At 41.6% G+C, this 15,093-nt stretch overlaps 1 protein-coding gene across 2 annotated transcripts in view; it reads right to left on the bottom strand.

The window, feature by feature from the left end:
• xirp2a (xin actin binding repeat containing 2a) overlaps positions 1 to 15,093 on the bottom strand; it is a 47,262-nt gene that overhangs the window by 13,042 nt on the left and 19,127 nt on the right. For both annotated transcript variants that reach the window (XM_029516492.1, XM_029516501.1), the window contains exons 3-7: positions 7,495 to 7,637; positions 2,997 to 3,134; positions 957 to 1,043; positions 713 to 782; positions 257 to 360 (exon numbers count right to left, since the gene is read on the bottom strand). In XM_029516492.1, coding sequence (XP_029372352.1) covers positions 257 to 360; positions 713 to 782; positions 957 to 1,043; positions 2,997 to 3,134; positions 7,495 to 7,637 — 542 coding nt within the window. The remainder of the gene's footprint in view (positions 1 to 256; positions 361 to 712; positions 783 to 956; positions 1,044 to 2,996; positions 3,135 to 7,494; positions 7,638 to 15,093) is intronic.

The raw sequence follows: 15,093 nt of genomic DNA, 5'->3' as shown, positions 1-15,093 counted from the left end.
CATTGAAGATCGCTTTATTGACTGCAGACAGTCATGCGGGTTGTGGTTTTAGACTGGATTTTTCTGTTTACACTCAGGGGAAAAAGTGCCCCTGACTTTACTCTGTAATGACAATGTCTTTTATCCGTTGCAATTTACTCTCCATCATGAGCAGTTTCCCTTTTGATGATTTCATGATGTGGCCTCAACTTCACCCTGATGCCTTATGAAAAAGACAAAACTATCATCTATTTCGATAAACAGACAGCATCATCACCTTAATTTCCTTGGCTGGTACAGCCTCCTCAATCGTCTTTTCATACTGCTGCTTCAAAGCCTGAGTCGAAACCTTTGGTAGGTCCTCTCCTCCAACGAGCATAACTGAATTAGACACAAGAAGAAGGCCACCTCATTAAGTCATTCGCAGTGAGGGAGCTCAGGGGGATTGGAAGGGGAAATAAATCATTTCATTAAAAACCTGAGTAGTTTTCATTTTCTGAAACCATGCAGCAGTGATTGCCCAATTTCCGCTTTCCAATATTTTACCTTCCTGACTGTACCGGATTAGATTTGCTACTATGCACTGAATAGAAAATCATTTGCACTCCAGCTCATTTTTATAGCTCATCCGTTATTCAGCCGTAGAGAGAACAATCATTAATATACAGGACACAAGAAGTGCTGTAATAAAAACGAGCAATATTACAATATTAAAAGGTATATACAGACTCACCTGTTTCATCGTAATGGTTCCCGAAACTGCCAGCCACATGGCTATGGTGGACTCTTTGATCATGGGCCACCTGTGAAAAGATGGGGGATAAATGATCAGTCTAATGAAAAATCAACAGTAGCGTCCAAAAGATTTTCAATCTACAAGAGTCTTATGGGATGTTTTCATTTTAAGTTCTGAAATAACAAAGACGGGATTTATTAGCAGCCTGTCAGTAATAAATGCCAGGAGTAGCAAGCGTTACCTCTTGCTGACTGTGAAATATGGCTGTGGTAGGGACGGCCTCTCTGCCACTGCTTCTCACCGTCACCTGAGAGGAGCTTGATGTTTCCTATTAGGGAACAGAGGAATGGGAAAGAAGAAACTATGAACCGCTCTTAAAAAAAAAAAAAAAACACACACATGCAAAAAATGGTCACACACAAGCCACGGCTTTATCACCCTCTGACTGAGCTGTAAGAAACAGCAAGAAAATATTTTTTGTGTTATGAAAAAGCTTAATAAAATCCCTCTGTGGCTGGTAACAAATGCTTTTCCATTACCAAGCAGCTTCCAAGGGAGCTACTAAGTTTAAAATCCACTGAAGGAGGATTTCAGCGCTGGAGAAAAACAGCAATAGATTACAAAAACTGTATGAAACTGCCTCAGCCATTTCCTCCAGTGATATTCATGCAATTTGAATGAGATGAAAAAGAAATATCATATTTGCTTGTATTGTCTGCTGTTAACATGAAAGATACATGGATGGCAAGGGGATTGGGGGGGGTCGGTGTACTTAAACCACTTATGTCAGGATAATATCTTTCTTGATGTACATCCAGCTTTAAAACATAATTCAGACATTACACCTTTGAAGAAGCTTGAGTGGAGAGTGGTTTTCTGTTGCAGCACTGAAGCGATAATCCAATCAAACAGACTCAGACATTTCCCCTCATGAACCCCTATTTAAAATTTAGCATTCAGCAAGGTCCTTGTGCACTCAATGAATCCACTCTGCTTCCTGCCTGAATGAGCAGATGGGGAGAAGCATGAAGGGGCAGAATTGACCTCACTTCAGTCAGATACAGCCCCATCCCGGGCCGATAACGTGTTCTGGCATTTTCCCCACGCGCTGGGTGATACTGGAAGAAAGATGAACAAAGTTCAAAGTGCCCTCTTTGGTTTGACCTACAAGACTGCTTCAGAGTCGCAGGCAGTGCAGCCAAGTTTTACTCCAATTAAGAGCGACAGTACAATGTGGGGAGCGTGGGTGAGTTCACACTCATGCCAACGTATTGCAGCATCCTGGGTTCGATTCCGGCCAGAGACCTATGCTGCCAGTCATTCGGCCCTCTCTCTCTCTCTCTCTCTCTCTCTAGCCTCACTGCCATTTACTATCATAATAAAGCCATAAAAGTCCAAAAAATATATTGAAAGAAAAAAGAATTAGAAAAGAATGTAAATCAGTAGCATTCATGTTTCTCTCTTTACTTGTTACGAGGAATGACAGCAGTAATCCATCTTCTGCGCTGTTGACTTCAAACGCAACCGAAAAATCTCTCCTAATCTGTCATTTTCAGTGTCTCAAGGGATTCATTTCACAAGCGAAAGTTGCACACTCAGTATGTGAACATATTATCGCATACATTCACAGTTGCCCCCCTCCTGGCACAGCACGTAAGCGTTAAGTCCGAAACACAAGTTTGCATGGAAATGATAATCGGTGCACGTCAAAACCCAATCCGGCGAAGCTTCGTCTCTATTTTTACTCCCTTATGTGAAATTAACACTGAAATCAACTTTCTTGCATTCAAGCAACCAGCTTCATGCTGCTGGGCTGCTGCATGTACATGAGAAGAAATGTGTGATTTGAATGAAATTAGATATTTTTCCTTTAGACAAAACATAATTATGTCTAACTATAGCTAACATTAATAAAACCCCTAAATGGATAATTTAACATGTTTTCATTTTCTAGATGACACAATTCTCATTTACGTTCAATATACAAGGTTGACATGATCATTTGCAGGGATGGATTTCACCTGGTGGCCCATAAAACTAACAGGATCCAACATGAATGTTTTTTCTGTGAGGATTAATCTTCTGCCGTAAACTTAGTAGTAACACAGAAGGTTCAGGTGGTTGTATTTACGGCAAAATTAATAGGATTAACTCACAAAATGTTGACTTATTAAGGAGATGAATATGTAGAACTGTCATGTCTAATTCCAGCTGTGATCACATGCAGTCATGTAGCCAATGAGTTGAAATCCGTCAACAGTGGCTGTGATTGCCATCTCACCTGGACAGATTTCTGTTGGTAATGAAACTGGGTGACGCTTGACTGGGAGGATGAAGACGCAAACTCCTGAGTCTCAAATTGCCTCTTCACACTGGCCAGGCCACCAGGCAGCGAACACGCCTCTGACTCATCCATCATCTAAAAGCAAAGAACACATAGAAGAAATGACAAATCTGAAATCTGTGCGTTTTGTGCACCTCTCGGTGAAAGACTCCAGTTTTCAAAGACTCAAGAGATTAGATATGCCTTTGGCCCAACAATCTCTGGTCTCGTTGTTCATGAATACGTTCTGCATTCACTTATGCTAATACAAACATGAATACAGAGGCATTACTGCATGCTAATGGTCTCGCACACGTCAACAGTGTTGGTTTTCTTTTTACATGTGCTGTAAAATGCTGTAATACGATAACATCAGTGATGGAGATTATTCTCCTTTAGCATCCTCTGGGGTAGCAGAAGAAGAAGAAGTAGGATATGTACCTTTTTAAAAAAAACAAAAAAAAACAAAGCTTAAACAATACAACCTCAATCTCTCTGATGATTGGAGCAGGAAAAAAAAAAAAAAAAAAAACTTTCAAATACCAAGTTATGGCATGAATAAGGTTCATAGCTTAAAGGACAGAGGAATACTGTCTAAATCTCATTAGTATAGAGGACGGCGTCTTCACCTGAGAAGATCTAGCTTTGAACACACAGTGATACAATAATCTCCTTTTGGGTTTGTCAATTACTTTGCAAATAAAACATTTATGGCTTTTGCATATATAGCTTCTGGGAATACGCAGTATATCCGAGATTCTCCAATCCTGATGCTCTGTGTGTATTGATGTGTGTGTGTGAGCGGCCTTACCCTTATTTTTCATTTTAATGCAAATTAGGGATGCAATGCAATTTACAATTTACTAAAGTTATTGGGGTGGACTTTAGGTCAGTGACTTTTTGTGGCAGAGCATCATGTTATCAATATTTTACTTCTTCAAGGTGCAAATGCATTGATATGACATGAAATCAACATCTTTCATTTATAATTACTGCCATGTAATGTCGGCTTGAATATGCATGCTGGGACGTCTCCTAAGCAAAATGAGTTTCTGCCTTTTTCTCATTTGCACATTATAGAATCCCTTCTCTTGGCCTATTCCACTTGAATTATGTGGCTAATTACAGTTGAATTCGAAGCAGCACTCAATTAAATCTTGGAAAATGACACACTGCTAATTTGGTTTTGTCATTTACATTTAAAGATCAACTGTAACAAGAACTAGGCTGTGATGCCAGAGAGTCCATCATCCCATCACACAAAGCTACTTTTGTACAAAGGTTAGAGATTTGTAGAAAATATGGGGCAAAGTAACTCCACCTACCAGTGTAAACCTGACAAAATAACAGAATATATATTCATTTTTGCACTGTTTCTTTCACTCCAGGAGGTCATGGCACCAAGTGAGGCGATCAACTCCCATTTAAAGTATAAATTTACCTTTCCACATTTCTGCATGTTTGTTACACTGGACGGAGTTGAGCTACCTGTTCTGTCTATATGCCAAACTGAGCTAGCTGTTTAGCCAACTGTAGGAGAGCGCATATTATAAACAAAAACGCTATTTGCAGAATGTTTCCCTCAAATATACACAATCAACACTATTTAACTTGTAGGTTCATTAGTAATGCTGCTTTGGATAGAAAATGTACACAGTGTGGATTATTTCTTTTTCATGCGGCAGGGTTGCTGGATGATAGACTGGACAGACTGAGTGACACATTGTCACTTGTGTGTGGACATGCAGACAACAGCTGCAAGATATGGAAGGAAAAACAGGACTCCTGTGACCCTCCCCCCACCCGTCCCTCACACCTACACACAAACATCTCCACTCAGCTGTCAGCAACCGCCACATGAGGCCTGACAAGGGGGCTCCATTGAGGTTGCGAAGGTTGCTGAGCTGCCACGCCGACAGTCGCCATGCAGCAAGAGGGCCGCTGAAGCTGCTGTTGGGGAAGCATCGCGCTTTTCTGTTGGTCTCATTAAACCATCAATTTACAAATATGAAGGATTTGCATAATTTATCCAACGGTGTTACTTTCAAGGATAATTACATGAAACAGCCATTCATTAAAAGCAACAAGGCACTTGTGGCAGAGCTTTATTGTGATGGTAGCGCAGCTAGAAAAGCACTCGCATGTAAGTTAACAACACCTCTCATATGCTCTGAAACGGCTGTAAAGCTTGGACTCGAGTGGCTTGTTGCTATGCAAGCCTGTGACCAGCTAACGCTCAATATCAGGATGATGAAACTATGCTTCAGTTAGGACGACAACATTCAGTTATTACCATTTAATTATGTCCAATGATGAACTGCTTCAATTATTCATCTTTGTATTTTTAATTAATTTGTGCACCACCACTTGGATTATCTTTCCAGTCTGCCGACTGCGGTGTTGATGAGGGGAGTAACTTTCTTGGCTTGTGATGTCTAAAAGGCACCAGGAGGTGGCAGGTCACCACCTGTAGCGTTTCCACCTCAAGGGCTCGTGCATTGATGTGATGAGGATTGGAGTGTGAGCCAAAACCAGGGAATCATTCAAACGTTAAGCTTTCAGCTTTATCTCAAGCCACAAGGAACGCAGAGGTGTCAAGAACTTGGCCAGCTGTTATAAAAGCTGAATAATATATAATCTCCCTTCATTAGTACACTCCCTTCCTTATTATTTTCATCATGGCTATCATTTAGGTACTTCAAGGTCAGTAACTCAGGAACTTTCCTGAGCAAAAAGGACCTTTTGGCTGGAGCTGCAGTAATTCCTGTACTGCCCCCACCCCTATTTCCCTCATGCAGCTGTTTCTTAGCATTCAACCCTATTTCAGACCCTGACCTCGTCTCACCCTCAACCTGCTCCTTTGGATTTCTTTGCTTTAAATCGAATTGACTGCTTGTGAACTGAACTTCACCAGTGAAGGACCTTGATTCCTGAAAACTTCTGAGTCCCCCATCTCGTGGATTCAGTGCACGACATTCCCACCTCGGCGGTTCGGCCCCCTCACAAGGGATTCAAGATAATTAATAGGAGTAGAAAGATGAAAACAGCAAAGTAATACCTTGTAACACCTCGACTACTTGGACTTATCTTTCCATTTATTTTTGGGAAATGTTTTCTCTGAACATCAAATTTTTTATTTCCGTGTACACAGTGCTGCACAGTGGAGATGAATATTGGTCTCTTCAGAGAGTTTGTTTGCTCAGAGCAGCTGGCTGGTGATATATGGACTATACCAAATCTGCAGATGACAGAATATGAACATGGTGCTGAGAATTATGCCTAAGATCAATGTGTGCTGCGCTGAGATCTGATATTTTTCCACTCAATGTTGAAACGGGATGGTTTGTCAGCTTCCAAAAATTTAAGTGGATTTGTTCTCTCTGCTAGAAAATGTATTTGTTTTTGTTTTGTTTTTTTTTAAGTTATTTTGTTTACATGGATGAGGCGTTCAGACTGTTCTGGTTGTTGATTTACAACACACTGAAATTAGTAGTTATTTGGTGAAAGCCTGTGAGGAAAGCCCTTTATTAGGCTTTTTTCTTTTTGGTGTATACTATAGCTAGTTTTCCAAATAAATACAAATAAATCATTACATTGAATATGAAGACATTCTAAAACATATTAACCTTCAATAATAGCTAAATTTGTTTTGTATTACCAAGTATATTATAACCCACTTATAAAAAGAAACCACCTGAGACCTGAATGTCTTTACTATCTCTGTTTTCTCCCATTAACAGGTCTAATCTTTAGCATGCCAACGTTAGCAATAGCAGCTGCCAGCCTGTAACGAATGCTCTACCTGATTTATTCCTTTACTTACAACCCTTTTCTTTTGCTTCATGGTGATGGATAGGCCCTCTAACTAGGAATCAGATGTTACAGGTTTGCTATATTTTAATATAAAATCTTCATCTTAAAGTAACAGGTTGTCAGATGAAGTATAGTGGTGCAGCATTTAATTTGGGGGGGGAATCTCAAAATCTACATTTGGTGCTGAATTAAATGTAGGTAAAGGCTCCAGAACTGGCTCCAATTGATGTGAAATCAGCCTTGTGATTTTCAAAATGCACGGCATGTTGAGAAATTATTGATATATCCTGCTGAGACAGCAGCCCGATGTGACGTGACTGCTGATGACTCCTGCCGACTCCCATTCACACTCTTGAGGGTTTGTGTTTTGACCTCCATGGCACTGACAAATGACCCCACCTTCCCAGCAGAGTCGTTCCGCCCCCACCCCCCCTACCCCCTATTCAACAAAACAGCTGATTTATGCCTGACTGTGACAGAGATGTGGCCGTAAATATCAGTAACGTCTATCACAGTTTGTCAGTTTAACTATTTAATCAAAGCGCTGCTAGTTCTGTGTATGATGCATCTGCCTTTTCTCTGGTTGCCGCCATAATATCCTCTCTGCCATCTCTTGTTACATTCTGTGGAGGTATTGTCTTACCGCAGCCGAGGAGGAAGCGCTGGTTTCCTTCTTGGACACGGCAGCCTGGTACATCGCCAGCCGCTCTTTCACTGACACCAGCTCGGCCTCCTGGTCCTCAGCGCTCGGGGCCCTGTCCTCTGAAAGTCCTGAGCTGGATCTACCTGCAGCCACACAAACAGAAGCAAAGAAATGAATATTTAAGATATGAGCACCTTTCACTGATGCATGCAAACCAAACTCAGCTTTATCCACAGCTAATATTTGCAACCTTATTACTCTCTTGGCTCACTGGGGAAGACTCACACAGAGCATACCCTTTCGTAATTGGCCTGAAGGGACAGTTTTGCGTATATGAGTTTTCTGTCATTATATTGGAGCCAACTGTTTTTCTTTGAATCGCTAGAAGAGACTTTTATTTAGCTGCTGCAGACAGAGCAACATCCTTCCAAAAATATAACACACGAATTTCTTTAACAACGTAAAGAAAAGGCTGTAGGTGCAGGTTTTGGACGTTTAAACTAAAATTGCTTTTGTTTTCGTGGCTTTTTCAGATCTGCAGAAAATGCCATCCTGAGCTTGATAGAGACATCTGCATAGTTCCGGATGCTGCAGCTATTTTAACCAAAAAGGTGGCCACAGGCAGACGATCCGTCACAAATGTCGACACAAAACTGAAGCATAATGCTCATCAATCACAAAGCAGTACCTTATGATTCTTCCTATTGCTCAGCATATCCCGACAGATAGCCAATTAGAGCAGAATATTGATTTTACATTTGACTTTTCTGTGCTACAAAGCTTCATTAGGCAACACAGAAGGCTCCATTAAAAGCTCAACATACACCCACACTGGACCTTTAAGCTGCCAGTATGTTCGCGTTCTCCAGGCAACAACGCCTTGGAATGAGAGAAGATCACACATAGAAATGATTCTGCCTCATTATTTGTTCACATTTTCACCTTCTGATGTTTTGAAATTCTCCCCTCTCATTGCGTTTTCGGCATAGGGGGGCTTCCAACGTCGATAATTTTGACGTAAATAAGTTCAGAGTGAGTTTTACTTCACATCAGATTGATGTTTTCAGATGTGTTCAATCGGCTGCTTCTAGAATCCTGACGGACTTGACTGATGTTGCCTTGGTGGAACAAACAGTCATGCATTAAAGAAGCAGTTTAAAAACCTGCTTTTTGAGGTGGACTGAAGTCACAGCACGTCATTCAGCTGGTAATAGACCAAGTGCTGAATTGTGTTCCTTCCTCGACTCAATTTCAACTTTTTGATTCCCGCACTTAAGGTTCAAGTAGGCTAAATTAAGTGGTTTTATATAGTATTTTTAGAAGTCACAGTTATTTTGCGCCTTTAATTTATTAACCTTATGTCCAAATGAGTCACAACACAACATACAACACAACCTTCAACACACATTGTTTATGGGAAAAAGCCTCCCTCTCTCCCCATTTACTGCAAAGTCTCCTGACCTTTGCGGTAACAGAGCTACAAAGTACAAAATGGAGGAAGTTAACGTTCAGCTCATTAGCGCTGTTATAACAACTGTTTTTTTGTTTTTTGAGATATTGTTGTCAGACAGTTGTGAGAAAATGCCTTATTTACTCTTTTACGTGTGCTGTAAAATGTAACTACATGCATTTATTCGCCTGTAAACAACCAGGCTAACACATTTGTAACTGATTTAAATCCTCTGGATATTTGAGGATACTTTCAAAACAATTTAGATGCTTGCATTTTTCTGTTAATATGAATTAAATTCCTCCAATATCAACAGCTATTAACTGGCCCTTGGAATGGATACATATTTATGTAAAATATGCACAGTTATAATATCAATTGTTCACTTCTAGCCCAACAACTATGTCTCCAAGCCTCAAGATAAATATGCATCACAAACAGATACTCCATCCCAAAAATGTGTGGATGAATTTCACTCTGCTGTGACTGAGCCTTAATACAGATGCCATGTGACAAAAGCATGTTCTCCTCATCCCACCATTTTTAGATTTCTGCTACGTGTGGCATGTTAGTGTAACCAGTAACCGTCAACCGTCAGGGAGAGAAATGGGCTGCCCGAGACAGCAGCGTCTGAAAATAAACCGGGTTTTTCACCCACCGCGTCCTATAAATATGGGTCAGAAATCCTACACCTGAGGTGGCAGCATAACCCAATACCAGCCTGATGGCAGAAGCACAAGGATAATGCCTTCATTTATCACCAGAGATAAATGTACACGTCATAGTCTGGAGCTGTCAAGGAGACACAGACACGAAGGCTTTTGATTCCCGAGTGCAGCAAAAACGGCGCTTTGGATATCACCAGCTTCTGAGAAGGGGCTTGCTGAACACAAAGCTGCCATAGCATGGGGGTGAGGTAACCAGGCTCAGGAAGGGGATGAGGGGGGAGGAGAGGAGCGAGAGGCTGACAGGAAGAAAATAAACCCAGCCTTTTTATAAAACGGCCTCTGTCTGCAGCGTCATGTTCCCCCGTAACAAGGAGATTTATGGAGTGGACATGGGAGAATGGATGCATGAGTGAGAGAGACAAAAAAAAAAAAAAAAAGTAAAAACTCAACTATTTAAGGATTCCACAATCTCCCTCTGCTGCCACTAATTATCAGTGGCACCGACGGATGTTTAATTAGCATGAATAATACCTTTCAAACACATATTCACTGCTTAAGATGCTCAAAATTACAGAGGGCCAAATCTCTGTTTGCGGTGCTGTACTGATATCAGATCAAACCTTTCCACAGGCAGACTTACACCAAGATCTGGTGTCATTTCTGTTTTGAGGGCGAAGGTCTTAGCTTCTTATCTCTTCATTTCCCCAGCAAAGCCACAAATGTTGGCACTGGACAGGGGAGGGGGATGGAAGACGGAGAGGCCTGGACAAGTTAATGGGAGGGGAGGGTTGCGAGGGGGTCATGCACGACTCAGTGGCTATATCGAGCCCAGCTTGGACCGCTGACCTCCCTGTCACCGTCTTCTCGCTCCAGCTGGAAGCGAGGAGGCGAGAGGCGGCACAGCGTGTTAGGAATTGAGAAAACTGAGGAGAATGTGTCCGGCAACAGGGAAGTGGTGGTGTGTGTGTGTGTGTGTGTGTGTGTGTGTGTGTGGGGGGGGGGGGGGGGGACACGAACAAGAGAGTAATTTCAGAGTTTATGGGTGTGAGAGGCTTCAGAATGGGGCTGTAGCTCACAGCTAAAATCGAGGCCCATAGATCTGAGTCAAGCTGAGACTGTTTCCTAATCACAGAGGTGTCACCTCCTTTCCTGCCCTCTCCTCTTACAAAACCCAATTTTCTGTTCAGTACTTACTGACCAAACCTTTTGGCTTTCGAGCTTTGACACGAGAGTCAGAACGAGCTACGCTAATTGAAATGTCAGCCATGGAGGGCGATTTCCTCCTTTACAGATGAAAGCAAAACAGGCACAATAATTGAGCTGTCAAATCTATCAAAATAACTTCTTTACATTGTGAATTGGTGGCCCCAGAGTATTTCCTTATGCTGGGCTAAGCACTTTGTCTTTAATTTGCTACACTATGAAAATATTCCAGGACAGGCTCCTCCTGGCTACGTTTGGTCGAAAGCAAAAGGAAAGCAAGCCCATGCATGTTTTATGACAATGCGTGAATCCTGATGGAATCACAGAAACAAACTGAAATATCACATCTCATTCTATACAAGGCTCACAATGCATCCTCTTCCACTTCATCTTATTTCCAATTTTACACCAAAGATGACTCACGTCTGCCGCCCGGGCACATCAAACCAATTCATTATCAGATGTCATCTACCATTGCCAATCTCTCTGCTTCCGCTTTTGCTTAGGTGCCAAATCACTTGAAATGAGCTGTGCTGACAGCAGGCACCTCTGTTCATATCAAAGTCCACACACACACACACACACACACACCGCTTACCTGCGTCACTTCTTGAACTGTTTTGGGTGCTCTTTATTTCAAATGATAGAATCCAACAGAACAGAAAAGGAACCTCCAGGAAACAGAAACAGGCTCAAGCGTAACCCAGCACAGCCAGACAGAGTGAGGCTTGGAGACCAGCTCCAGCGGTGTGCTCTACAGCTCAGTGAGGCCCCAGGATCCAGTGACAGCTGATTTTATTTTAGAAGCCCCCCTTCGTAAAAAATAGGATGGACTTAGGGGAGAGGGTAAATGGATGTGGGTTCGCTTTTTTTAGTGTCACGTACCAAGGTACCCGACATGCTCCAAACCTTATGTCACAGCAGCCTTATAGAGAAAGACGTGAGCTGGTGACAGACTTCATTTATCATCACAATACTTGGCACAGAACGCCTGTTTGTTAGCATGGGGACCATTGTGACATTTTACAACATAAACGCACACATAACAGCAATGGGAAAGTGACAGCGCCTATACAATTCACATCTCTGCCCTGAATACAAAGCTAGAGCTAGTGAGTAATTAGCGTATCTTAGCATAAAACCTGGATAAGCTCAGAAAAACAGTGTGGGGAAGCTGTAAGGCTGAATAAACACATATATATTGCAGCCAAATGCCAAAGCGATGTCTTAAAATCAATGAAATTTAAAACCATCACTTTTCTGAGCTTAACAAGCATTAACATGGACATATGAGAAAATAAGTCCCTGGTACACAGACTTCCTCCAGCAAGGGACAAAGACTCCTATTCTAAATGTGTACTGAATTTTAGATCTGTTTAGACCATATTTAGGTTGTTTCTGTCTCCGTGTTTATATGGCGGGCTATTTTTGTGGTTGTTTTTAAGCTGCTTTGTTGTTGTCTTGTGGGTCTTTTAATGTGTCTTTTCAGTCATCTTCAGTTTCTTTGTAATTGTTTTGTGTGTCTCTTTGTGCCTGTGGCTCAAACACAAGGGTCACCTGATCCCTCTGTCCCTTGTTGACACAGTCTTTAATCCTTCCACATGCAGGTGGTCATTTTTTTTTTTTTTTTTTTTAAGTTTTACACTAAGCAAAGCTAAGCTTACCAACTGCTTGGCCTCAGACCATATTTAGCATCCACACAGGAGCTGCTGTCTTATCTCACTTCCTGTACGGGTATCAAACGCTGCCCTGCCTCACTATATGCATTATTATTATTATTTTCTGATTGTTAACTAAAAAAAAAAAAAATGTTTTCCCAAAGACACAAGGAGACATTTATTCCATCTAAAACCCCATCATTGTAAGTCTGTGATCAGAATGCTATCGAACCCCCTCAGCCCCTCACATGCACACTGGGACGTCCAACAACTGACTGCAGAATGAGGAAATCCAATGCAGCACCTGATCTGCAGACGCCCAGGAGGACTGAGTAAGAATCCTGTACCAATCAAGAAACATTGAAGCAGGAAATCAATGAGTGGGAGATCGGAAATCTCACTCATATCCCTTAAGACTTTTACCTTTCCCTTTTTCTGCTCGGGCCTTTCTCCATTTGCTCTTTTTTTAAAAAAAAAAAAAAAAAAAACATCTTTCCTCTTTCTTCATATGATGCAGTAAAGCAACAACTAAGGTCCTGTAATATCAGTGACCTCCTGTTTGTATCGGATTAGCCCGAGGCCTTTCATTCAATCGCTTTTCAACCTGCATCCTTCTTGACAACAAAAGAGAGACTAACATAACCCTGCAGGGATTGGGCTGCATCCATTCTCCCCCATAACATTAGCAGTGATCATCACTGCTGACTGTACTATATGTGAAACACAAGGTTTTCTCAGGTAGCCCACCCCATGAGGTGCCTCTGGCAGCACGTCGACTGTAGAAAAGCGTGGTTATCAGGTTTGGAGAGAAGCTGCACTCTGCTGATAATCCCACAGAAATTGCAGATGGATTTCCTATTTAAATGGAAAATAAACATACTTTTGTAGAATACTCAATGAAAGCGTGCCCCTAAACCTGGGGAGTGCAAACTCAAGTGAAAACTAAAGTAAGAGGTGCTAAGTGCAATTAAGGCTCCATTTAATGTATTGTACGTATTACAATATCAGTCAGGACTCTGTTTTGCTCAAGGAGCATAGAAACAGAAATGGGCATGACCAACTATTTTCATGCAAATTTGGCAGCTACAGCCAAAGCTGGTGCAACCAGACATAACTGGGTGCAAGTCAGAGAAATTGCTTGAGGGAATAAAGGGGAAGAAAGAATCAGCTGGTGGAGGCTGGGTGAGATTCGGTATGGACCAGACATCAGCCCGTTTTAAAGCAGAAAGATGGACAGTGAATCGCAACAAGCAAACATGCCGTTAAATGGTGCAATTAGCATTTGAACCAGCTTCTATTGTAACTGGTTATAAGCATGCAAACTCCAGGTAAAGTCTTTAGCACTGTATTCCGTCTCCTCCTTTGCAATAATCAGAAATAATTATATGTCCTTGGGGATACAAAGGAAATAAACTCAAAGTGAAACAGCCCTTGTCCTTAAACAAATACGGTTTGACAGTCTTATGATTAAATTTGATTCGAGAAGATCTAAATGGTTAATGAGAAAGCTAAAGCTAAAACATGTTTTGCTTGTTCACGTCAAATGGATCATTCTGCACAATGCAAAACACAAATGGGGCTTTTTTTTAATGAATGTTTAATTTATCTAACGTTCTTCTCCTAACAATCGTTGTCAGTTTGTCCACAGACATTTAATGTTGCCGTGTGTAAAAAAATCACACACTGTGGATGAGACATTCTCTGATGTGGTGTGATGAATGCAGGTGTTTAATCAACTATAGAAGAGACCTGACATTCTGCAATTCGCTTTGAGCTGCTCACTAATCACAAAGAAGAAGCAGGTCACTCTCATATGGCTGACACTCTTCCTAATATTGTTCAACCTCCTTAAAAATGAATTTTGCTGCACTAAACAATCAGCAGCGAGAGAAAAGGCCAGACTTGACTGTATGTGTGTATGTGTATGTGTTAGATCCAGAAAATTGCCCAGTAAGACGAAGCCCAAATGGTTTCATGCCGACATTTGCACCAAAATTGGCACTGAAATTGCATACACACACACACACAACAGCGCAAACTGTATGCAAAGATGGATGATGGCTCTCTACTTCCTAATGCTGTGCCATAACAAGACGCTTCACATAAACCCTCAGCAGTCAGACTCTTTAGTAGATGCTAACACGCAGACGTGGGAATCATAACGTTCGCTCTACACAGCTCCAATAGTTACATACGCCATAAAAGTGACACACGATCGCCAAATAAGGAAACACAGTGGTGACTGAGGCACTGGTTACATTAGAAAAGAGAATTTGTGAATTTTGTGACTGGAATTACTCACATCAAGCAAAGTCTCTGTTTTGTTTAACACCAACTCAGTGCAGAACTTATCAGGTCCAAACATTTTAATTCCCACCGTGACAAAATACTTGGTGATGTGGGCGAGATTGTTACTGCGTCAACACATCCTCCCTAAATAACAACACAAAGCTCCAGATGTAAAGGAAAGGCCACAAACTACCTGACGTCTGGCTACAGGACAGATATGAGTCACGTCGCTTCCACGTCAGCTGGTTGAGAAACAGAAAATAAAGGAAGGAGGAGGAGTAAAACATAAATAAGCTCAGTTTACCTGCGAGCTGCTGTAATTCTCGCACTG

This window comes from Echeneis naucrates, chromosome 2 (genome assembly GCF_900963305.1).
Source record: "Echeneis naucrates chromosome 2, fEcheNa1.1, whole genome shotgun sequence".
Taxonomy (NCBI): domain Eukaryota; kingdom Metazoa; phylum Chordata; class Actinopteri; order Carangiformes; family Echeneidae; genus Echeneis; species Echeneis naucrates.
This window is presented reverse-complemented; position numbering and strand designations above follow the sequence as displayed.